Below are 24,950 nucleotides of genomic sequence, written 5' to 3'. Positions count from 1 at the left end.
AAGCTGATAGGTGTAAGTGTGGCAGAGCAGCCCCTGCAAGAAAACCTTCTGTGCTACTTATCACATGCTCAGCTGTATATTTCATTTCCATTAGGGGAGCATAATTTAGAGTAGCAACATGCAGATCTGCTACTGAGGCAGATGTTAATGTAGCAGTGTATACGTGTAGAGATGATGTGTATTCCTGCTTATCATTCCAACCTTCCTCTTTGGCTTCTTGTAGAATGGTCTAGACTTGTTCCTTCTGAGGCCACCTTCACTTTTGTGCCAGGTATCCAGTCCTACTCTTGATCAGGCATTCTTCTCAAGGATTGCGGTGGTGTTCTGTCCTCTTTCATCTCTTGGTATCTTGCTTTTTTAATCCTTTCTATCCCTGGTTTTTGTGATGCTGTTTACTACCAGGGAGCCTCTCTCTTCCCTGAATCCCCCTCCCATCCCCCCCTTTTCTTTTTTTCATTCCTGGACCCTTATCTCTTCCAGTCCTAGGCCCAGCTGCTACAAGTCCTTTCAGCTGGACAGGACTCACATCAGTTTTGATGCCTCTCCGGAGAGCCAGTTTTAATTTCTAGCTGCTGAATAGCCATCTAGTAGCTACTGAGCTACTGTTCACGGAGATGTCACTCTTCACACTCAGGGGCGGTTTACTTTTTCCCCTACCAGAACGTTCTCAATTTCTGATCTGCATTAGTTGTTAATTGCATCCATAACAAGTTATCTTAGTGGTTTAAATAGAACCTAAATTTGTTCTAACGATTCTGTAGGTCAGAAATCTGGTATGGGTCTCGCTGGATGAAATAGTGTTAGCAGGCTGCATTCCTTTCCGGAGGCTGTAGGGGAGAATGTTTCTCCACTCTTTCAGATTGTTGGCAGAATTCAGTTCCTTGTGGTTGTAAGACTGAGGTCCCTCTTCTCTTGCTGGCTCTAACCATGCCCAGCTTCTGGAGGTGATGTATCCTTTGGCTCATGGCCCACTGCCTCCATATTTAAAGTCAGTAAAGCTAGTTCTCACGTCACATCTCTCTCTCACCCTTCTTTAGTCACATCTCTTGAAATGCAGCTGGGAAGTTTTCCTGCTTTTAAGGATTTAAGTGATTAGTTTGGGCCCACCTGGCTAATCCAGGATAATCTGCCCATCTCAAGGGCTATAACCTTAATCACATCTGCAGAGTCCCTTTTGCCAGTAAGGCAACATATTCACAGGTTCTGGGGGATTAGGGCATGGACGTCTTTTTTTGGGAAGGACTCATTACCCTGCCTACCACAGATACCATCTATAGCCCTACCCCATCTGCCATGTGGCCAGTTACAAGAGGCAGCGTTAATGAAGTTCTGTAACTTCTCTAGTGTGGTCTCCATTCCTGCTGAATCGTATTACAGACCAGCATTTCTAGTTTAGGGTGTTAAAGAGTGATTTAACATCTTGTAATCTCTTCCTGTCTAATCTACATTATGTATTTTTTCAGATTAATTTTCCTAAAACATTTCTCTGATGTCGGTTTCCTCCGCCCCCCTCCACCCCCGTGATTCCTTCAGTGGTTTAACTATGGAACAAAATCAATTTTTTAGCCTGATGTTATTGACCTCCCTCAGACTGGCACCCAGCCTGACTTGTGTGGGTTTCTTGGGCGTACTGAGCCTGCTCCCCCACTGTAATGCTCCTGTTTGGGCAGCTCCCCTGCTCCATTCCCACTGAGCGCTCTTCTCCCCTGGGCTAGTCCTTCTGATGCTTTTTATACCCTTGCTCTTCAGAAGCCCTCAGGTTTGAACTGTATTTGCTTTATTCCTTCAGTTATATTTTATTTCCCTTATAGGACTGTGAGGGAAGCAACTAGAAATGAATCATGGGATCTTGGGCTGGAGGGGAGCTAAGGTTTTATCTCTTAGAACATGGCTGCTGTTCTGAGTATTCTACCTGGTCCTTCACGTCTGTTTCTAATCCTCCTGGCCCTGAATGTAAAGCAGATGTGAGGTGGTGCCAGCCTCAGTTTTGCGGGGAAAGGGATGGACTCTTCGGTGAAAGCCGGGGTGTCGGGGGAGGTGCCCTGACCAGTCTCCTCCCTGTCACACTTCTGGCTCCTCAGTGCCTGCCCTGGGCTCTGACCTTCCTATCTCGGGCCAGGCAGGTTATAATCCATCTTCACAGGGCAAGACATTTTAGGTATTCTGAAGAGTTTTTGTCCCACTCTGCCAGGCTAAACAATCCCAATTCATGGGAGAGGTCGACGGAATTTGTGTCCAGATGGGTAGTTGTCAGCATTGTGAAAAGGGTACTTTGAAGGGCTTCATAGTCTGCTGAGCATTGTCCTCAACACCTGAGGTAACCTCAGGATCAAGGGGCCGTGTTTTGCCATGGCTTTGTGAGTAGAATGACTGCAAAGTCCGATGGGAGGCTCCTGCAGCAGCGTGTGTGCCTCTGGCTGTGCGTACAGAGTTCTGCAGCTCTTCTCATCTGGCTCTCCCAGACCTGAGTTACTTCGAGGGTACAATGACTTTGAAGGGGTTGCGTGTACTCTGTGTGTGTGTGTGTGTGTGTGTGTGTAGGATATATAGCATATACTACTACTGTGTCTGCAGTTGGGGTCTTCCGTAGAAAGACCTTTCCTGACCACTCAGGTCTGAAGGTCGCTGCCTGGCAGTCCCTGCATCCCATGACCCAGCTCGTTGCCTGGAACAGGGCTTGGCATACAGAAGGTACCTACAGATGTGGTGGGGATCAAAGCTGGAGGCAGGCCCACATGCCCTCCGAGCAGCCTCTGTGTGACATTAGTCCAGCAAAGCCTATTTCTTGCATTCCTGGTTTTGCTGCTCACATTTGCTCTTTGGAAAAACCAGCCTGGGAGACCTCTGTTCTTGCCCTTTTGGCTAGTGATACTGGAGTACGTTGTATGTATGGGTGCTTGGTGGGAGTGTCCAGAGATGGTAGAGGCCTGTCCCTGGCCTGGGCACTTCTTCTCCAGTGACTGATGTTAACCCAGCTGGTTAGACCTGTTCTCCCCACACTGTCCACAGTTGGCACCCAGCCTAGGAATCACAGTTTGTCCACTCACCTCCCTTTCATCAGTGTCTTCTGCTCTTGTTCCTTGACTCTTCTCCCCCCACCTTCCCCCCAAAAAGAGAGGCAAGACGCTAATCTTCAGTGATCATATCAGGCTGTGCTTTTTCAGCCAAACTCATAACAATTCTGCACTCCTGAAGGATTAGGTATAAACATTCCAAAGGAAGAGCTCTCTAGTGAGGTGCCAGCCAACAACTCTTCTCACTTCACCTGTCACCCCTGAGTGTGGGTACTCCCTGCTGCACCAGATGCCTTTACTTCCCTTTTGTTGTTGTTGTATGTGTTTGTTTAAGTAGGCTCCACGCCCAGTGTGAAGCCCAGTGCAGGGCTTGAACACACAACCCTGAGATCAGACCTAAGCTGAGATTCAGAGTAGGATGCTTAAGTGACTGAGCCACTCAGGCACCCCTACTTCCTTTTCTTATGTTCCTCATTAGAATGGTGCCACCCCCACCCTGGCCTTTGGAAATGTTAGCTGGCTGTTCCCCATAGCATCTTATGACCCTGGCCCAGTCCTTCTAACACCGGCCACCTTGTGGTGTGCCGTTTCATGGGGTCTTGCCAGACCAACTAGAGGAAGACCACCTGTAGGTCATTTAACAGGTGGACCCCAAGTATATGGCCTGCCTCCATTTTTCCTAGTTCCTTTGGAAATAATACTGTTATAGAGCTCCTCTATTCTCTCAACATCAGAAAAACTGCACCCTAAAGGGTGGTGGTGGGGGGGGACCTCATTCAGATCACAAGTGACTTCTTAATGACCACTACAGGCATTATAGTAGGATTTCTAGCTCACGGGTAGGAGAAAACCACCATGGTGGTTTTTTGTTTGTTTGTTTTTGTTTTTGTTTTAAGATTTTATTTATTTATTCATTCGACAGAGATAGAGACAGCCAGCGAGAGAGGGAACACAAGCAGGGGGAGTGGGAGAGGAAGAAGCAGGCTCATAGCAGAGGAGCCTGATGTGGGGCTCGATCCCAGAATGCCGGGATCACGCCCTGAGCCGAAGGCAGACGCTTAACTGCTGTGCCACCGAGGCGCCCCTGTTTGTTTGTTTTTGTTTTTTTTCCCTGACACTCCTACCTGTCAAATTTATTTCCAAAGTTCTTTAAAACTGTGGTTTTCGTTCTTAAAGAGTTGCATAATTGCCTTTCTTTCTCCCCTGTTTTCTTCCCACAGGCTCAAAGATTTGGAAAGAGATAGCCTAACAGAAAAGGTAATCGCCACCTTAAATTTTATTACCAAATGTTACTATTTGACAGATACTTCGTGGCTCATAAAAAGTTTAAGTGGAGTCAGCTTTTTTTCCATAGGTTTTTTCTTAAGATTTTATTTTATTTTAGAGAGTGTTTGTGTGTGCGAGTTGGGGGAAGGGGCAGAGAAATAGAATCTTCAAGCAGATGCCCCGCTTAGCACGGAGCCCAGTGTAGGGCTTGATCCCACAACCCATGAGATGATGACCTGTGCTGAAACCTCATCAGACGTTCAACTGACTGAGCCACTCAGGTGCACCCTGGCTTTTTTCCGTAGTTTTGAGGATAACTTAGATATTATTCTTTTTTTTTTTTTTAATAATGATTTTTTATTATATTATGTTAGTCACCATACAGTACATCCCCGGTTTTCGATGTAAGGCTCGATGATTCATTAGTTGTGTATAACACCCAGTGCACCATGCAATATGTGCCCTCCTTACTACCCATCACCGGCCTATTCCATTCCCCCACCCCCCTCCCCTCTGTAGCCCTCAGTTTGTTTCTCATAGTCCATAGTCTCTCATGTTTCATTAGATATCATTCTTAATGTTCTGTGTTAACGTGCTGCTAATCTCTTGGTAACTCATTGATAAGTTTCTCAATCTAGGTTCCACACCATCCATTCTGAATTGTAACTTGACCTGGTCACATTTCTCAAAAGCACAGTTTTTTCTAATACACTGTTATATGTCTCTATCACACCTCCTAATCTTCCCATTTTTCACCACTCTGGAGATGGTATGATGTGATCTTGATGGAAACATCACAAATATGTCTTGTGAATATTCAGTTTTTCAGGCTGAGTCAGCATTGCCTGCCATTTAGTCAGTATTTCGTGACCAGGCAGCTTCACTATCTGTATTAGTCCGTTAGTGACTTGGGAGTTTGGGGACATCTAAACCTATATCCTTCCCTTAGGAATGTGTGAAGGAGAAACTGAATCTCTTGCATGAATTTCTGCAAACAGAAATAAAGAATCAGTTATGTGACTTGGAAACCAAATTACGTAAAGAAGAATTATCGGAGGTAAGTCAGTTCTCAGCATCCTGGCATCTAGAAAACGTCTCCTCCCATGTAACTCCCATGTGACCAGGGAGGCAGAATAATCCCCATCTCTCCTTGTTACCCAGTATTTGTAAAGGAAATGCGTGTTTCCTTATTCTCTTATTGCCACTTGTTTACATTCACTGCTACTTAAATTATCCTTTCCTGCTATAGGAGGGCTACCTGGCTAAAGTCAAATCCCTTTTAAATAAAGATTTATCCTTGGAGAATGGAGCTCATGCTTTCAGTCGGGAAGTGAATGGATGTCTAGAAAACGGGAGCCAGACAAGTGGTGAGGACCGCAGAGTGGGAATGACAGAGGAAAATAAATCCCCCAAACCCGTTTCCAAACTTTCCACGCCCAGAAGAAGCAAGTCCGATGGAGAGACCAAGTGTAAGACCACTTATTTAATTTTGGTGGAGACTAGCTGTCCTCTTACGTGGTACCAGACTTGGAGCCATTGGTCCCCCCGGGGCAGTACCTTCTGGTTTGTTTCTTGTGTATACTTCCTAATTAGTTTAGATGTATATACTTCTTCAGATTTGTTCTTTCCCAAGTGTAGAGCAGGAGATCCCAAAACATAGCTTAAATTGAGGATGTATACGGTAACAGGAGGTATTAATACTATTTCTAAGTTATATACCTATTTAAGCTAAATGTATAGACTCCTTTGTAGTTGAAGTAACTCTTCTGGAATTGTTAAAAACATACAAGAGTGTGGGACTTAGCGCAGGTCAGGTTCTTGGCCACTTCATCTTTTGATAATATAAGAGGAAGTTGTCTCCTTCTCTGGTTCAGTCTTTGGCCCCTCAAATAAGGGCTCCAGTAACATGGCTCAGCAAACTGGCAGGTGCTAACTGCTACCTTTATCAAGACTATTGTTGGTTGGAATAAAAAGAGAAGGTACTTAATCTTCAGAACCTGATTCTCTGCACTAGCTTCGTAATGCCGAAGAACTGTATTTGTGAACTTCTTTATTCATGGTGCCGTTTTTTTTTTTTTTTTTTTTTTTCTTTAAACAGCTGAAGCTTCTTCTTCTAGCCCCAGGATTACAAGGCAAACTACCAGGCAGACCACCATCCTGTCTCATTTCGCAAGGGGGTCAGTATATAATGAATTGACAGCCATCTTTTCTCTGGGCAAATTGTTTTTGGTAAACAGGAATGGAATTAATAGGGTATGATTTAGCAGTTTTGAGTTCCACATTGCATAGGTTTTCATCTTGCAGTTTTCATTACATACTGATGAAGAGCATTTCTCAACACCTGTATTCTTACTCTTCTGAGAATATTCAAATACATACAAAACTAGCCATGATAGTAAAATGAACTCCGCCACCCCTGCCTCAGGTACCTGTCACCCAGTGTCAGCAGTTACCAGCTGGCCATCTTTTCATCTGTACCCCATAAACACTCTCCCAACTGGATTACTTTGAAACCTCTCCCAGACGTGTCATTTCAGTATATTTCTAGATGATAAAATTGGTCTTTCTCTTTTTTTTTTTTTTAGCAATTCTAGCAAAATATGAATAAAATGTTAACATGTAGCAAACAGTCTCTTTAAAAAGATAAAACCTAACTCTAATATTTTTGTGCTTTATAAAGCATAATAATTCCTGACTGTCAGATACATAGCCAGTGTCTGTGTTTCCTCGTGTGTGGCAAATTGTGTTCACTTGATTTGTTGTAAGCCTTTCAAATGGCAGATTTCTTTCCTCTTTTCTTGCCATTTATTTGAAGAAATTAGTTCATTTGTCCAATAGAGTTTCTAGGTCTAGCTAACTGCATCCTTGTGGTGGCTAATGTCTTCCTTGTCTTATGTTTCTTGTAAACTGGTAGTTAGGTCTAGAAGCTTGAGCAGTTTCCAGCTTGATTATTTGAGACTTTTTCATAGATGGTGTCATGTCTTCCCATCTAGAGGCCTGTGGGGTTTCTTCTGTGATGCCAACAGCTGTTGATCAACATCTAGATCCATGATTTCTTAGGTTTGCAAAATGGTGGTATTCTGACCTGTCACTCAAACATTAAACTTGAAGCCTCTTTCGATATCCTGGCAGTAAGGGCATTTCCTTGGAGGGAGTAAGGCACCCATGACTTGAATCTGTCCTGAAGAGGCTGCTTTTGGGAGGGAGGAATAAAGTCCTGTCATGCCTGTTGGAGGTCTGGTGTCTGGCTGAGCTAACAGTTGGCTTTCCTGTTTCTGACAGCCCTGCCAAACGGAAACCTGAGGAAGAGCAGGAAAAAGCGAAATCGGATGATTCTCCTGAAGAAGAAAAAGACCAGGTAGGGCTGGCGTTTTCAGGTTCTTCACTCTGCCTTCTTTTGGTACATTTGCTGATAGTTCTGACTTCACACTTGGCCTAAGTGGCGTCCCTATGGGTTGTAGGACATAGCAGCATCCTGACCTCCACTCAGTAGACGCCAATAGTAACCTCCCTCTCCCCTCTCCGTTGTAACTACCAAAAGCATCATTAGATACTGCCAGATTGGGGTGAGGGGTAAAATTGCTCTGGGTGAGGAGCCGGATTGAGGGGTCACGCAGGTGTCACTGGACCACCCCTAGCATTGAGGTAGGCTTGACATCCTCTTGTAAGACAGACTGATTCTATTTTTAGAAACTTGATGTTATTCTTCATAACCTTTATTCAGATATTTATAGTTTAGTTGGGTTACCCACTCTTAAGTGGGAAACTGAGGCATGGGGAACCACTTTTTCAGATCAGTGGCCAAGCCTCTTGTCTCCTAGGAAAAAGCATTACAGACAGAAGCAGGCTGGCTCTTGTAATACGAATAGCTCTTTCCCACTTGCATCTGTTTTTGAGTGGCTTCTTGTACCCTAACCTTTTGGAAGGCTCACATAGCCTTTTCATCTCTCTTTTCAAACGTATATGTCATTTTTTGAGTTTGTGCAAGGCCTGGGGGCTTTGTGGATGAACGCTTGTAAAAACAGTCTGTTCCAATAGTCCAGAGTAAGACTTCGTGTACCAAACCGGTGGTGTCAGATGGTATTGGTCACATAAGTCATTATACAGAGATCATCTTACTTTAGTCAATTTAAAGTTTGGAAAATTTACTGTTTTAAAAACAGGTATTACATGCATTTAGTAAAACTTCTAAGTAGTACAAAAGGATGTTTGGTGCATTGATCTCCCTTCTCCCTGAACTTCGGTGTGGGGGGGAAGGGGAGGATTTCAGTTTCTTCTATGTTGTTTGAGAGAGAAAATGTATTAGTATACTAGTATAAAATCAGGGTTCTCTAGAGAAACAACCAGTAGACTGTGTATGTGTGTAAGATTAATTTTAAGTAATCGGCTCATGGGCTTAAGGCTGGCAGCTGTGAAACATGCAGGACAGGCCGACAGGCTGGAGACTTAGGGAGGAGCAGATGTAGCTCCAGTCTGAAGGTAGCCTGGAGGCAGAATTTTCCATATATACACATACAGATTTCTTTCCTATGTTTTTCAAATAGTAGAATACTGTGAGGTTCTGTGTAACTTACCCAACTTTCTTTGATGGTAGCTGCTCCTATTAACTGACACAACAGCAAAACCAGGAACTGACATTGGTATGATCTAGACCTTACCAGTTTTCACATGTATGTGTATATACTCGAATGTGTAGATTACTGCTGTAACCTCCACCTCATACAAGGTACAGATCTATTTTATCACAATATTTTGATCCCTTTTAAACATATATAGATATCCTGGAGATTGCAAATAGCGTGAATGTAGGGATAGGGTGCGCTAGGGTATTCATCCGAGAGGAGCTGGTGTCCATTGAGGCTGTCATTCTTACTTGCTGATGTGACTCTCAGATTACTATTCTGTTTTTTTCTAATGCTGACGAATTCCTGACAGGAGGTGGAGGACCTTTGGTTCTTTTACATAGCGTCACTAGACAAGCTGGTATCTGGACATGTGCTGGACCACCTCCTGGGCCTCTCCTTTATTTTGAGGGCGGTGGGACATCACTACCAGACTGATGGTTGCCCAGATCTTTTCCCCCAAACCCAGATCCTCTGCCATGTTGAACTCCATCAAATGTAGTGAATGCTTTCTCACCCATGCTTTTCATTTTGATCTTCTTTGAAATGAATATTCGTGTCTTCTTCCCTTCTCTCCACACAGGAGGAAAAAAGACGGAGAGTTACATCCAGAGAACAGTAAGAAAAATTAACACGTATTTTCTGTACAACGTGCAATCTTCATTACTGAAATGACTTTTCTGAAGAGTTTTAAGGAGCTTTATTGTGAGTTGCCATGGCGACCATAGATGGCTTAAGAATGCTGAATTTGGGGTCAGATTATTAACCTTCAATTCATGTAGAATTCTCATTGCAAAGAATGAATTGAGGGCAACTGGCAGTTGTCAGAACCAGATTTAAAGGTCCTGTTAAGTGTTAAAGTAGTATGTGCCTTTCAAGGTTCTGAGATGAAGACTGCTTTCTTGGGTAGGAAGAGAAGGACCTATGAAAACTGCTTGCAGGGGAGGAGCTTGGGTTAGTCACCCTTGGGGTGTGTGCTACTTTGCTTGACAGAGTTGCTAGACCGCTCCCTGCAGAAGAACCGGAAAGAGTAAAACCTGGAACACACATGGAAGAAGAGGAAGAAAGAGATGAAAAAGTAAAGCCTGGTCACATCCAAGTTTGTCAATTGTACTTTTTAATCTTTGAGTCCCATTTGGTTTTAGGAAGGGGATCACGGGGAGTGGGGAGCCTATATGAACAAAATGACTTATTCTAATCAAAATGACATTGACTTTAGCCAAAATGCTTTTCAAACTCCCTTGTTTTGTTGTTCATTACCTGGAAGGGGGGTTATATGGGTATGGTGATAAGCACACCAGTGTTGGGCTTGGGGGTCAGCTGGACCCTATTTCATCAATTGCAGAACTTTGGTTTATGCCCTTGCCCATCTGCCTCCTTCATTCACCAAGTCTTTGTGGAAATGTAATTTTCAAACACGTGTGGTGCTGAAATTCTATAGCAGCATCCAGATATAAAGTTGGGGGGGGTTTTTCCTCAAGATTTTATTTATTTTAGAGAGCTTGAGTCGGGGGAGGGGCAGAGGGAGAGAGAGAGAATCTCTCAAGCAGACTTTGCGCTGAGCATGGAGCTTGATGTGGGGCTTGAACTCAGGACCCTGAGATCATGACCTGAGCCAAAATAAAACCAAGAGTTGGACACTCAACTGACTGAGCCACCTGAGCAACCCCCACTTTAAGTTGTGTGGTTTTGGTTTTTGTTTTGGGGGGTTGTAGGTTTTTTTTTTTGTTTTTTTTTTGTGGGTTTTTTTTTGTTTGTTTGGGTGTTTTTGTTTTTGTTTCTAAGAATTTATTTGAGAGAACACGTGAGAGAGCACAAGCAGGTGGAGTGGCAGAAGTAGAAGAGGGAGAAGGAGGCTCCCCGCTGAGCTGAGCAGGGAGTCTGATGTGGGGCTTGATCCCAGGACCCTGGGATCACGACCCGAGCTGAAGACAGATGCCTAACCAACTGAGCTACCAGGCACCCCTAAGTTGTATTCTTAACTGAGGTCGGACCAGATTTCCCCTCCCGCCCCACCCCATCTTCCCCGGACCTACAGTTTTTTTTGTAAAATCAGAGTTTAAGGTTCTGTGAAATAGAGCTGTGCTACCTGAACCCCTTGGAGGGGGTAGGAGAAGGAATGGCGGTTCAATACCGGAAGCCTTACCATTAGACAGTGTTCCCTGTATGATAAACTGCTAACACTGAGCGATCGTGGGGGATGGAGCAATATCTGGTCCTGTTTTGTGTCCTGTCAAGGCCTCGATTAGAAGTTTCTTACAAACTTGACGAGTTACTGCTGTTATTGGGAACAGAGCTCTTAAAGGATGGGTATACAGTATTGCTCTAGTGGGGGAGCAGCTAAGATGTATGATCATTCTTGAACCATTTGGTCCTTAAAGCTAGCCTTTAACTGATCACCTTTCCTACCCTGATACTAGTTAAAATTAGACAGCAGTTATAGTTAGAACATTCCAAGCTCATTTGAGTACAGGCAGTTGTAGTGGGCTTGTTTGACCACCATCCAAAGGAGCTTTGGGTGGGATTGAAATTCCTTGTCTGTGGTCAGACTCCCAGTATCTCTTTTTGTAGTAGAATCGTCTGCGATGTGTTTCTTAACATCCCCAACCCTTGTGGTCTCTTCACAAAATGTGGAGTTTGAGGCTGAATACAACTCAGTGTTTTCCAGAGGGATGTGTTTAGCTCTTTAAACTCAGGTTCAAAATGATGTGCTGTCAGTGAGCTAGAGCACTTGTTCAGAGGGGGCCATCCTGCTTTGTGCTGTTATTATAGGTTCCTGGTTGTCTGTGAGGTTGTCCACACTTCCCGATGACAGGTGTTAGAGGATTTTGGAGGTAAAACACTGGGATCATAGAACTCTTAGATCCTGCGACTCCTGCCAGCTTACCCCACCAGAAATAAACGCTATCTTGAAGATAGGCGATCTTTACTCCCACCAGCTAGACTATAGGATTACTTTAGGTTTTATTTCCACGGAACACTTACAGAAAGATCAGGGCAGGGCACCTGGGTGGCTCAGTCAGTTAAGTATCCGAGTCTTAGATTCAGCTCAGGTCATGATCTCAGGCTCCTGGCATCGAGCTCCCGTGTTGGGCTCTGGGCTCAGCACAGAGTCTGCTGGAGATTATCTCCCTTTCTCTCTGCTCCTTCCCCGTGTGCTTGCATGTGCTTGCGCACGTGCACACTCTCTCTCTCTCTCAAATAAATAAAATCTTCCAAAAAAAATCAGGTCTAAGTGAAGGAAAACTAACTAGTTTCTTTCTCTCCGCGCCCCCCACCCCCGCCCACCAGGAAGAAAAGAGGCTCAGAAGTCAAACCAAAGAACCGTAAGTATAGTTAACATGCCTTTGTACTTTCTGCTGTGAAACTTAATTGCTAAAATAAGTGCTCTGGTAAAGAGTGGACCGGGCAGGGCATCAGGTGTGTAAGTTATACATGTGTTTGGGTGGGTCTGCTTGTGGAAGGTCAGACCACCATAGTGAAAGCAGGACTCACTTGACCTCAGCTGATCTGGACCCCAGGCCCTTCCTCAGTGGTGGTCATACAGGAAGCAGTTTGTCAGGTGGTGTTAAAGGGCACTGAATGAGCAGCTGTGTTCCTCACCTACAGCTGCAGAGACACTGTGTAACAAAACTGCCACTAAGGGCCAGTGGCTTAAGACAGCATTTATTTAGCTTTTGAGTCTGCATCTTGGTGACTGTCAGCTGATCTTGGCCAGGCTTGGTGGGTGTGATGCTCCATGACGTGGCCAGCCTGGGTGTGCTTTTGTGGCAGTGGCAGAGTGTGCGGGCAGAGGTGGAAAGCACTTCAAGCCTCTGTTGACATCCAGTTGGCTGAAGTAAATGTTGCGACTGGGCCTTTGTCTCGGGGTGGTCAGAACATCCAGATGGGGTGGCAGGGTCCTGAAGCCAAGATACCATGTGGATAGCTGGCTTTCTATGGTTGCTGGGGCCGACTGCACATCAGACCAGCTCTTGTGAACCTCTACGGGGTGACCTCAGGGCCAGACACTTGTCTTCTTCCACTGCAGGCAGAATTCCCATCAGGTTACAAGAAATCAGTGGAATCCTGTTGTGTGTTTTTGTTTTAAGCTACTGGTGTGTGTCAGCCACATCTATATGAAATGTTGATGGCATTTCTGAAGATCCTGAGTTCTGAAGTAATAAATGCCTTCCGCGTTTCCTGCAGGGAAGACTTGCCCTTCAGCTGGGAAGGGCAATCCATGCTCTGAGTCCTGGGAGGAGACTCTGTATAGTTATCGCTGGGGCTGCTTGCAATGGCGTCAGGCTCGCTGAGCTGATCGGGGTGGATGTATTTTGTTTTGTGTGACAGAACACCTAAACCGAAGTCTAAGGAGGAGCCAGACAGAGAAGGAAAAACTGGAGTGCAGGCTGAAATGGCTGAAGGAGACGAGAGGGTAAACACTGAATCTTGGTTTCTTAAATGTCACTTTGCTCTTGTTCCCATGTGGTTGAGACACATGGCGTGGGGCAGGACCCTGGGTTCAAATTCTGCCCTACCTACCCATGGGGTGACTGGGAAAGTTACCTAATCCCCCTTGTGGAGGTTGGTGGTTGTCTCTGCATGTCAGTGAACGTTCAGTTGTCTGTTGTCCATCACAGTGGATAGGGCCTGTGTGTGCCTTGATGAAGGCATGTGCATCCAGCTTCTCTAGCTCCTCCGTGAGAAGGCTTGACCTGTGTCCCCTCAGACACATTAGCCACACCTGTGCTGCTTTACTGGCCTCCTGAGTTCTGAGTCTAGGTCTCTCCATCCTGCCAGCCCCCCTCCCTGCCCCATTTCAGCTAAGTGAACACATTTAAACTCTAAAACGTTATACGTGGAGCAGGGCTGGGCCTTCTTAAAAATACAGGATGGCAAGGTCATCTGCAGGGCGGTCCTGCTACCTGAACGCTAGGGGAGGGGGTATCATGCCCTGGGGGCTGCAGCACAGGAAATCTCCAGCTCTTGAAGCAGTGTGGTCCCTTCTAAGAGAAGCTGAACTGGGATAATCAGGATTGTCTCTGTGGTTTGTTTTTGTTTGTTTTGTTTTTGTTTTGTTTTGTTTTTTGTCTGTTGAGATCTAGACAGCAGAGACCAAGGTCACAGACTTGTTGGGTCATGAACTTCCTTACTTCCCACCTGGTTGGCAGTAGGCATCCATTCTCATTCTGTGGCATTTGACCCTTTTGTTGTCACCTCCAGCTTGCTCTGCCGTTGTCTTGTCTCTCACCTTTTCTGTCCAGATACTGGTTATCTTACTAAAGGTGCTTGCCCGGAATCCCTTTCCAGGCCCTCTGGATAGACCTTAATGCTGGTGTCGAAGCACCCATTCCCTGTAGACAGACTGGCAGAAACTTTTGTCTCATGGTAGAAAGGGATGGAGGGATCACACATTTGACCCTTTGTAATATTGTTAGCTTTTCCATTTTAATCCACTAATAGACTTGTTACTCTGTGAAAATGAGTTTAATTTATCAGAGGTATTTTTTGTATGTAAGCTCAGAAGGTACTAGATTGTATATAACAAGGAGTTGGTGACTCTTGGTAATTCTTTTATTGATTTTTTTTCCATACTGGATTGCTGAGTTTTGTCCTTGATTTTTTTTTTTTCCCTGCTGTCCTGATGCCCGTCTATATGAGCTCTTCACTTTTGACCAGATGAGAGAGAGAACTACAGATGTTTTGGCCAACATAAGCTAAATGGCTATAATGTTCCCTTTTACAATGAGCTTTCCTGGGACTGGGTTGGCTAATTATGGCCCAAATCTGGCCCTCTGCTCATTTTTATAAAGTTCTGTTGGAACACAGCTGGGCCTTTTCGCTTCTGTATTGTCTCTGTTTTTATGCTATAATGACGGGGTTGAGTAGTTGCAACACAGATCGTGGGGCTTACAAAATCTGAAAATGTTTGTTTTCTGGCTCTTGATAGAAACTGTTTGCCAACTCCTGATCAGCTTTTGTTTGGAGGGGTTAGAGAATGAGGTTAAAAATTGGAAGTCTCATCTCTACCCTGTAGATTCGCCTGGATTTTCCTGTTCTCCAGTTCCACAGTGCTGTGATCGTTAACTGATACTGTCAGTTTGGTCTTGCTCTTTTCTCAGAAACTAACTTTTCCCCTCTTTCTCTCTCTTCCCCTGCTTCACCCTCTTAGGATGAAAGGAGATCCAGAAGTCAACCCAAAGATCTGTAAGTGGTTGAAATGCTTGTGCCTTTGTGCTGTGCTTTGTGAAATTTTTGTTACTGAAATTATTGTTCTAGAGATCTGTGACTATGTGGAGGTTTACAGGGAGCTGCTGATACTCTTGGAAGATTGGATCCTTTCGGGCAGGGTTGGATAAGAAATTAAACTGGCCCTCATCCTTACGCCTTACCCTCTGCCACTTGGGTAGCCGTCCCATCCCTGCACAATCTCATGTGTCTCTTAGCTCCCAGTGTTTCTTATGTGGCCCACATTGGAGGGGTGACAGGGAGTTTCTGGGGGCCTTCTTCTGGGGTTATTACAACTTAACGATGCTCCTCTTAGAGTCACCATTACAAGGGGCTTTCTTTATTGGATGGGAAGAAAGAATTATTCTGAATATCTTGCTTTTCAATAGGGAGGCATTAATTTGTTTCTTTTTAAGATTTTATTTGAGAGAGAGAACGAAAATGAGAGAGAGAGAACACAAGTTGCGGGGGGAAGGGCAGAAGGAGAAGCAGACTCCCCGCTGAGCTGGGAGCCTGATGCGGGGCTCGATCCCAGGACCCTGAGATCATGAGCTGAGCCAAAGGCAGATAACTTAACTGACTGAGCCACCCAGGTGCCCCAGATTTGTTATTTTCAATATGAGTTCGCAATATGGCTATTCTGAGCAAGTATTTGGCATATATTTGTTTACCTAATAGAGCTGCCAAACGGAGACCTGAAGAGAAAGAACCCGAAAGAGTAAAACCACAAGTTTCTGAGGAAAAAGATGAGGACGAAAAGGTAAGCTCTTGTTTTTTAATCCTACTGTGTTTCCTACATCCCAAAGTGATTTTTTTTTTTTGAAGGTAACTTTTTATTATGGAAGCATTCACATACACCCCAAAGTAGGCGGAGTAGGGTAGCAACCCCTTGCATTCTTCTCCACCTGCAACAGCTCTCAGCTCGTGGGCCAGTGTTTGTCAGTCCCTCCCCATTCTCCCAGCCTCCCTCGCCCCTGGATGATGCTGAACAAATCCCAGATGTGTTGCTGAAATATTTACAGAAGAACTACCTGTAAGAGGAAAGGACTTTTTAAATATCACCATGAGGCCACCATTAACACAATATCCAGGTCTAGTCTGTTCAAATTTCCCTGCCTATAAAAAACAGTGGAGATGAATCAGGACCCAGACAAGGTCTGGCTGGTGAATTTGGTTGGTATTTGTCCCGTCTCATCCATAGTTGTTCCCCTTCCTCTTGCAGTTTATGGAGGGAACTGGCTTACCTGTACAGAGTTTCGGGTTTTGGTTTTTTGTTGTTTGCACCTCTCTCTCCAGCCCTGTCTCCTACAGACTGATGGTTAGGTCTGGGAGCTTACCCAGACACCGGTCCCTTGTTCCCAGGGGACCACTGAGGTGGTGCCACGTGCTTCCTGTTGTGTCACACCAGAAGGCACAGTTGTCTGTTCATGGTTTCAAGACTGATCACTGGGCCCAAGTGTTGTTGCCTGATCCATCCTTTATAAAGTCCCTCTCAGCTTTTCACTTGAGGTTTTTAGCAGTTCTTGCTTAAGTCTGCATCAGTGGGAGTTGCAAACTGGTGATAGTCCAGTTCTCTCATTCCTTCATGTACCCAAACTAATTCAAGAAAGAAGTTTCCCCTTTCTTTATGGTAGCCCAAGCAGACTAATATAAAACCATAGTCTGGGTGGTTTAAACAACAGATATTTGTTTTCATAGCTCTGGAGACTCAAAGTCCAGGATCAGAGTGCCAGCAGGGTTAGTTTCTGGGGAGACCTTTCTTCCTGGCTTGCCGATGGCTGCCTTTGCACCATGTCCTCACAGGCTCTTCCCTGTGTGAGTGTGGAGGGAGAGTGGAGCCTGGTGTCCCTTCTTATAAGGACACAGTCCTGTTGGATTAGGGCCCACCCTTATGACCACCATTATAACCTTGGTCACCTCCTGAAAAGCCTTTTTTCCAAATACAGCCGCATTCTGGGTTAGGGCTTCAACATGAATTTGGGGGGACTGAATTCATTCCATAGCACCCCTCATCAGTTGTTGACTTATGAGGTACTGCTTGTACAAGAAAGCTAAACTTTTTTTTAATTTTTATTTTTTTTTAAAGATTTTGAGAGCGTGAGCATAAGCGGGGTGGGGGAGGGAGGGGCACAGGGAGAGGGAGAAGCAGATTCCCTGCTGAGCAGGGAGCCCAACATGGGGCTTGATCCCAGGACCCTGAGATCACAACTCGAACCAAAGGCAGCATCTACCTTTGGCTCGGGTTGTGATCTCAGGGTCCTGGGATTGAGCCTCGCATTGGGCTCCCTGCTCTGCGGGGAGCCTGCTTCTCCCTCTCCCGCTCCCCTGGCTTGTGAGTGCTCACTTGCTCGCTTGCATGCTCTCTGTCAAATAAAATCTTTAAAATAAAAAATGGACTCTGTTAGGAGTCTTTTTAAGGAGGGCTTTTGTTATAGGAATTTTGAATATAAGAAGAACGTTACACACCGCAGATAGCTGGGGTCTCACTGGTCCTTTGACTGCCTTCCTCCCTGCCTCTGACTAGGTTTTGTGATAACTGTATATATAAAATTCTGAAGCATTATTCAGATGTAAAATACTTTTGTACCCTTCACTCCTTTTTGTTCTCTTTGTTTAGGAAGAGAAGAGACGCAAAACTACATCCAAAGAACCGTAAGAACTAATTTTTGTCTTGGTAAAAGCAGGTCATATTAAAATTCTTGTTCGAGAAAGAAAGATAAAGAGGTTTTCAGTGAATTGTTGGAGCAGCCTTAGCTGCTTGGGTCTGATTGTATCTGATTGGGTCCGTTTGCTCAGGACCAAAACACTCCCATTCCGCGTGAGGCAGGTCCCCTCCGTGTGGAAGGAGGGGAGGGGACCCACGCCCCACCGCTGAGGCAGCAGCTGGTGCTCATCTGTGTTGGTAGATAAGGTGCGGCTTTGGTAGATTCCTACATGTTCTAAGGATTAAAAAAACCAAACCATCTTTTGCTTTATTCTCAGAACTGAGAAAAAAATGGCTCGAACCAAAACAGTAATGTCCTCCAAGGTAAACCTACAGCTGGGGGTAGAACCGGTGTTACAGCGCTAGTGGGGTTGCCCAGCGCTGGCCCTCTGAGCGCTGTTTGTGTTCCTGCCCCCAGACCAATCTTCTGCGGTGTGTGCAGTGTGGACAGTACCTGGACGATGCCGAACTAAAGTACGAACAGCATCCTCCTGACGCGGTGAGTTCCGGCTCTACTCCCCGCCCTCCATTCCCTGTCCCTGCTGCTGCCTGACGGTCCGATGTCTCCCAGGTGGATGAGCCACAGTTGTTGACAAGTGAGAAACTCTCCATCTTTGATGCCAACGAGTCTGGCTTTGAGAGTTATGAGGCTCTTCCCCAACACAAACTGACCTGCTTCAGGTAATGGATACACTTCTGCTCTTTTGTAATACAGTACTTCCCCGAAGATGCCGAAATTTTTAAGATCCTAGTGAAGTTGTTTGGTTTTGGTTTTGGTTTTCCCCCCTCCCCCTTCCCCTATCCTAATGAAGTTCTTTAGCGCCTAACCTGTAACATTTCTTAAGTTGCCATCACTTCCTGGATAAGAACCACAAAGATGGTAGGAATGTGATAGAACTCTGCTGTGTGGTTTGTTGAAGCTATACGTTTTTCATCTTCAGTCTGTACGTATCCTGAAGTTCAGTCAGATGAGGGCCAGCCATGCTAGGTACTGATCCAGGTGTTCGGGATGGAGCACTGCAGGTCCCTGCTTTCATGGAGGCAGAAGTGGGAGAAAGAATGTGTTTGGAATGGAGGGGAAGTGACTTGGGCAGAGCCCTTAGTGACCTAGAAAATAAGCCGAGGGGATAGCTGGGGAAAGACACCCCCCCCCCCCCGGTGGAGGGAACCGCAGGTGCAGAGACTCGGAGGTGGACTCCTGTTGGCCGTGGAAGACTCAGGAATGAGGCTGGTGTGGTTGGAGTTGAGAGAGCAGGGGTTCAGGGAGGGGGCGCGATCCTGCAGGGCTTTGAAGGCTGTGGCACTGACCCCTGAGTTTTCTGAGTGATGGTCTTAGCATCTGGACTATGCCTTCGGCAAGGCTCAAACAAACCTTTGAGTGCGCAGAGTCTCCGTGTTGTTACGCGCCCTCTGTCCCTTCAGCTCCAGCCTCACTCTGAGGCTTCACTTTGTGGGAAATGGCTTGACTCCAGGACTAGCCCACGGTTTCTTTAAGGCCTTGGCAGGTGCTTTTGCCCTTTCTGTGGAGAATGGTGGGGGTGGATTGCCTCCGCCACTCCTGCTGTGAGCCTCAGGTGGGCATCACTTCCATAACATCCCAGCCCCACCGCAAGTTAGGGGTTCTCTTGCCCTCAGACAGGAAGCCCAGTATGTATGTTCTGCAGCACATTTCATGCTTCCTGTGCTCGGTGGTTGGCTGTATCTTCCTCTCCAACACGATCAGGATCCTGATCTGGGTCAGGATGCTGTCCATCTACCAGGGACCCTCAAGGCTGGGCCCACACGTCTGCCAGTGAAACATGCTGTGTTGGTACAGCTGACGTGCATGCCCCCCTGTTCTGTCTGCTGTCTCTCAGGACAGAGGCTCGGGAGAGGACCAGCAGCTGGACCCAGGCCTGCCATCGTCAGGAATGTCAGAGCTTTGGGTCTCCGGGCTCCGTCCTTGAGAGGGCGTCTGCTGTAGACCCCTTCCTGTACAGTGGGGAGGTGGCATTAAGACACACTTCCCAGGGAAAATATGCTTTTTAGCCTTGGGCCGCTGGGGTCAGACTACCTGAGTTATTTAGGGACTGCTGACCTCTGGTACTTGGGCTGAAAGTGGCAAGTGGAAACAAGTCCAGGGCAGGGTCCATACTATGAACTGGTGGGTCCTGCCCCTGCCTAGAACTTAGAACTTCTCGCTGATATCACCTCTACCTAGAGGGCCCGTGGATAGCTTGTCGGGCTGGGCGCTATTTCCTCCTCTTCTGTAGGTCCGCAGTATCTTGTTCTCCTTGATAGGTGTCCATGTATCCCACTGGGCTTTAAGTCCTGAGGGCAGAGCTGTTACCCATGTCTGTCTATCATGCCTGGCACGTAGTAGGGGAGTTCACCTCAAGGTGTTCGTGTTTTCATTTTTTAAGTTCTATGAGACTTCAGGATGAGGATTTCTGGCTTCTAAGGGCCTAGGCTTTGGGATCGTGGTGGAGGGTGGTGTTCTCGAGAGCTGCAGATTATGTGTGGCCTGCCTGGGCCTTTAAGGGGTAAGATGGTACCTCTGGTGCAGAAAGTAGTCTTTGAGGCTGGCAGGAGCAGAAGGAACCCCCCAACACACACACACACACACACACACACACACACACACACACCCTGATCTCATGTTCTTCTGAAGTTTGGCATTTGATTGGTAGGACTGTGGATGCCTTCAAGCTCAAGATTTAACCCTCCAAGTGAGGCAGAAGTCTGTCCTTCCCATATCTTTGTACAGCTTTTATGCTATTATGTAATAGGCTTTATTAAGCTTTTTTTTTTTTTTTTGAGGTGAAACTCCTGTAACACTAACCATATATGAAATATCACGAGTAGGTAAATGCAGAGAAACAGAGTGGGAAATTGCCAGGGGCAGGGATGGAATAGGAAGTAGTGTCTGCTTACCAGAGATGAGGTTTTCTCTGGGGCAGTGAAAACATTCTGGAGCTAGATGGAGGCGATGGTTGCATGGCTCTAGGTGGAACGGGGCTGAGAAGCCAGTGTTTCTCTGTTAGCAGTATTCAGCCAAGGAAGATGTAGTTACTATTCCCTTATGAGGTTTCCTGTCCTCCCACCGTAAGACTCACTGATCTCCTGGTGTCACCCCTGTAGACACCTGGGTCTGCAGACATCAAGGTCCTCTTGATGCACAGGTGGGAGAATTGGGTAGAACTGTTGGGGTGAGGACACTGGGCTGATCTAGTGTTCTAGCAGCCGAAAAAGGAGGAGTCTAGGACTTGCTCCTGGTCCCGTCACCTTGGGTCTGAACGGAACTCAGTACTAATACATGCCTTCATGGGTCAGCTGGTAATGGCTGTCTGTTGCCTGTCTAGCGTGTACTGTAAGCGCGGTCACCTGTGCCCGATCGACACCGGCCTCATTGAGAAGAACGTTGAACTCTTCTTTTCCGGTTATGCAAAACCAATATATGATGATGACCCATCTCTTGAAGGTAAGTGGGGCGCTCCAGGTTCTGTTTGGGACGAGATCTTAAAAAACTCACCTACAAAGCAGTATTCTTCTGGAACTGCTGCCTCTTCAAGTTGGGACTTAGGCCCGTGCTGTGGACAGCTGTTCGCATACTCCACTGGTTCTGCAGACTGCCCGCTTTGGCTGACCAGAGAAGTCGGCTTGTGGGCGCTCAGTGCCACTGGCCCTTCTGGGGTTTGCTGGGAGTTCTAGCTCTTAGTTCATTTCTTTTCAGGAAACTTTCATTTTCTTCTCTTAGGTGGTGTTAATGGCAAAAATCTTGGCCCCATAAACGAATGGTGGATCACTGGCTTTGATGGAGGTGAAAAGGCGCTCATTGGCTTTAGCACTTGTAAGTATGCGGCCAGTCGGGGACTGTAATGGGATCTGAAGGGGGCCTTTGTTCCTGTCCTCCCTGGGGCTCAGTTGGGCTCTGGTGGGATGCCTCAGGCTCACATGAACAGCAGGTGACTAACTTGTGACTGTGTGGGAGCTAGGTCAGGTTCCAGTGGGATGACTTTTCTAGGGAGTTACAGCTGGCTCTTGAACTGACCCTCCAATTAGAAGAACGAGCAGGTCCTATTCCTGGAGCTCAAACCCAGACTGAATTCCAAAAACAAAGATGAGCCAAAGTAAGGCCACTTGGCCAGTCTCCTATTCTCTAGCTGTCCTCAGATTTTATTTAAGGAATCTCTACACCCAGCGTGGGGCTTGCACTCCTAATCCTGAGCTCGAGTTGTGTGCACTACTGAGTGAGCCAGCCAGGCGCCCCCCCCCCCATTCTCTAACTGTCTTAGACCACTTCTGAATGAGTTAACTCTGAACCTACTTTGCATTTTGTTGACTTTGGCGTATGGAATGACTTAGACTGTTCCAGAGTCTTCATAGACTCATCCCTGTCCTTTGGCCATCATAGCTGCCGTTAGATTCAAACCACTTTTTAAAATTTCTGTTGACTTCAGCTTTTGCCGAATACATTCTGATGGATCCCAATCCAGAGTATGCGCCGCTGTTTAGCGTGATGCAGGAGAAGATCTACATAAGTAAGATCGTGGTTGAGTTCCTGCAGAGCAACCCAGACTCAACCTATGAAGACTTGATCAATAAGATTGAGGTGAGAGGCTCAGGGTCTGTAACCTGGGATTTATGCCTATTTACATGCAGCATAGAAGTTGCTAGAAAACTCATCTAAAATGAGAAACCATTTTTCAGTTTTATTAGAACAGTTTTGCTTGGGGCGCCTGGGTGGCTCATTCGGTTAAGTGTCTGCCTTCAGCTCAGGTCATGATCCCAGGGTCCTGGGATCGAGCCTCGCGTCAAGCTCTCTGCTCAGCGGGAACCTGCTTCTCCCTCTGCCTCTGCCTGCTTGTGCTCTCGCTCTCTCGCTCTGTCAAATAAATAAATAAAGTCTTAAAAAAAGAAGTTTTGCTTAAGCCTAAGAGAAACTTCTGATGTTTTTCTTAAAGACCACTGTACCTCCTTCTGTGCTCAACCTGAATCGATTCACAGAGGATTCTCTCCTTCGACACGCCCAGTTTGTGGTAGAACAAGTAGAGAGTTATGATGAGGCTGGGGACAGTGATGAGCAGCCCATCTTTCTGACCCCTTGCATGAGAGACCTGATCAAGTTGGCTGGGGTCACTCTAGGAAAAAGGTAAGGATGCAGCAGAAGTAAAACTGAAGACGTGAGACCAGAGAAGGTAGAGCGTCCTGGGCGCTTCTCCCCAGCCTGCTAACACCATGGAAACCTCTGTCCCAGGCGAGCTGAGAGACGTCGGACCATTGGGCATTCTGCCAAAGAGAAGGACAAAGGCCCCACTAAAGCCACCACTACCAAGCTGGTCTACCAGATCTTTGACACTTTCTTCGCAGAGCAAATCGAAAAGGATGACAGAGAAGACAAGGAGAATGCCTTCAAACGCCGGCGGTGTGGCGTCTGTGAGGTAATCTCACTTGGGCTGGGCTCCGTGTGTAATCTGAAGAACTTCTTTCTTCTGGCTTGAGACTCACTGCTCAGATGTCACCCCTAACCCGAAGTCAGTTACCTGGGGGGGAGATTGCATGCCTCATGGGACAAACAGATTGACCGGACAGCTGTGGAAAGAGGTGTGCTTCGGCACTTCGGTGTTAATGCTCCTGTCACTAGAGAGGCTGACCTCCTGGGTGGCGTCTGTTCTGTGTGGATCGCACTGAGTCGGGCAGCCCGGGTGAGTGCAGAGGAAGGGATCACCCCACAGAGGTGCTGCCGCTTCTGACGGGGAGGACATCTTCCCAGGAACCTTGTCTCCTAGTGTAACTTTCCCAGCATAGTAAGGATGCTATCCAAAATAGATTTGAGGCCTTTTAAAAGCCCTCTCTCCCTGTGAATTCTTATATTTACTTCACTCAGGATTAGGGGGATTAATTTCTCCAGTCACCTAGAGAGGAGATGTTTTGGTGTCTACTGCAGGCCCACCTTGTCTTACTGTACTTCGCACATACTGTGTTTTTTGTCGGGGGGGTGGGGTGTGTTTTTGTTTTGGGGGTTATTTTGCTTCTTACAAACAAGTTCTGTGGCAGCCCTGCATTGAGCAAGTCTTGGTGCCATTTTTCCAGCAGCATTTGCTCAGTCTGAGTCTGTCACACTGTGGTTATTCTTGCAGTCTTTCACTCTCATCATCTGTATGGGGATCTGTGCCCAGTGATTGTAGTTTGCTGAAAGTTCAGATGGTGGTTAGCATATATTTAGCAATAAAGAATTTTTAAAGAACACCTTTTTTTTTTTTTTAAGACCTAAGTCTATTTTTTAATAACACATTTAATAGACTACAGTGTAGTGTAAACATAACTCTCATCTGCACTGGGAAACCACAAACTTCATTCGACTCCTGTTACTGTGGTGGCCTGGCACTAAGGTCCGCCTGTATTTGACTTTGGACAAAAACTCAAATGCGAAAATACCACAACTTCCTTTAGAACCTGTGTTCACACTGTCTGCTGGACTGTGTTTTCCTTTTGTTTCATTAACAGGAATTCACATGTTCTCACCATTCTTTTGGTTTTATTTTTTTCATCTAGCACATGTATGTGCAATGTTCAGAGCTTCTTAAATACACACAACTGGTATATGCCCCTGTTACGTGTTGATGCGGTTAGATCCAGTTGACTCACTTTGATTATTTAGTCGTATTTCATTCTGGGAATATCCCAGCTTATCCCTCTGTTACAGTGCCGTGGCAGTGTCCTTGAATGAGGTTTCTTGTGACTGTCTCTACATAGAAGCAAAATTGCTGGGGTGTGGGTTATATGTTTAACTTTGGTCTAGAAAACTCCAAAATGCTGGTGCTGGCTTACCCTTTGAGCATTGCAAGCTCTCGTTTCTCTGCACTTGTCCCAACACATGCCCTGCTTTTTAAATTTGCTAACCTAGAGGGTATGAATGGGATCTTGTTCCGAACTTATTTCTCATACTTAACCTAATGAGGCTAAATACAATTTTTTAAAATTGTAATTCACCAAAAAACTGGTTACCAGTAGTTACTAATGGCCATTTCATTCACTTCTTAAAAATTTTTAGGTTTGTCAACAGCCCGAATGTGGACAGTGTAAAGCCTGTAAAGATATGGTTAAGTTTGGTGGTAGCGGACGGAGCAAACAGGCTTGCCAAGAGAGGAGGTA

At 46.0% G+C, this 24,950-nt stretch overlaps 1 protein-coding gene across 5 annotated transcripts in view; it reads left to right on the top strand.

Moving 5' to 3' along the window:
* The window catches only part of DNMT1 (DNA methyltransferase 1), a 41,977-nt gene that overhangs the window by 3,463 nt on the left and 13,564 nt on the right, over positions 1 to 24,950 (top strand). For 2 of the 5 annotated variants that reach the window (XM_026481360.4, XM_048227021.2), the window contains exons 2-22: positions 4,235 to 4,271; positions 5,230 to 5,337; positions 5,530 to 5,749; positions 6,379 to 6,457; positions 7,563 to 7,638; positions 9,486 to 9,520; positions 9,896 to 9,980; positions 12,194 to 12,228; positions 13,235 to 13,319; positions 15,057 to 15,091; positions 15,791 to 15,872; positions 17,730 to 17,764; positions 18,095 to 18,140; positions 18,235 to 18,315; positions 18,388 to 18,497; positions 21,158 to 21,276; positions 21,553 to 21,645; positions 22,256 to 22,407; positions 22,760 to 22,947; positions 23,053 to 23,236; positions 24,850 to 24,947. In XM_026481360.4, coding sequence (XP_026337145.3) covers positions 4,235 to 4,271; positions 5,230 to 5,337; positions 5,530 to 5,749; positions 6,379 to 6,457; positions 7,563 to 7,638; positions 9,486 to 9,520; positions 9,896 to 9,980; positions 12,194 to 12,228; positions 13,235 to 13,319; positions 15,057 to 15,091; positions 15,791 to 15,872; positions 17,730 to 17,764; positions 18,095 to 18,140; positions 18,235 to 18,315; positions 18,388 to 18,497; positions 21,158 to 21,276; positions 21,553 to 21,645; positions 22,256 to 22,407; positions 22,760 to 22,947; positions 23,053 to 23,236; positions 24,850 to 24,947 — 1,983 coding nt within the window. Of the gene's footprint in view, positions 1 to 4,234; positions 4,272 to 5,229; positions 5,338 to 5,529; positions 5,750 to 6,378; positions 6,458 to 7,562; positions 7,639 to 9,485; positions 9,521 to 9,895; positions 10,002 to 12,193; positions 12,229 to 13,234; positions 13,320 to 15,056; positions 15,092 to 15,790; positions 15,873 to 17,729; positions 17,765 to 18,094; positions 18,141 to 18,234; positions 18,316 to 18,387; positions 18,498 to 21,157; positions 21,277 to 21,552; positions 21,646 to 22,255; positions 22,408 to 22,759; positions 22,948 to 23,052; positions 23,237 to 24,849; positions 24,948 to 24,950 lie in introns of those variants that run through there. The other 3 variants (XM_026481359.4, XM_026481361.4, XM_057311516.1) reach the window with 2 other exon arrangements.

This window comes from Ursus arctos, unplaced genomic scaffold, assembly GCF_023065955.2.
Source record: "Ursus arctos isolate Adak ecotype North America unplaced genomic scaffold, UrsArc2.0 scaffold_14, whole genome shotgun sequence".
NCBI lineage: Eukaryota > Metazoa > Chordata > Mammalia > Carnivora > Ursidae > Ursus > Ursus arctos.
The sequence above is the reverse complement of the archived record's forward strand: the minus strand, read 5'-3'. Positions and strand labels throughout refer to the sequence as shown.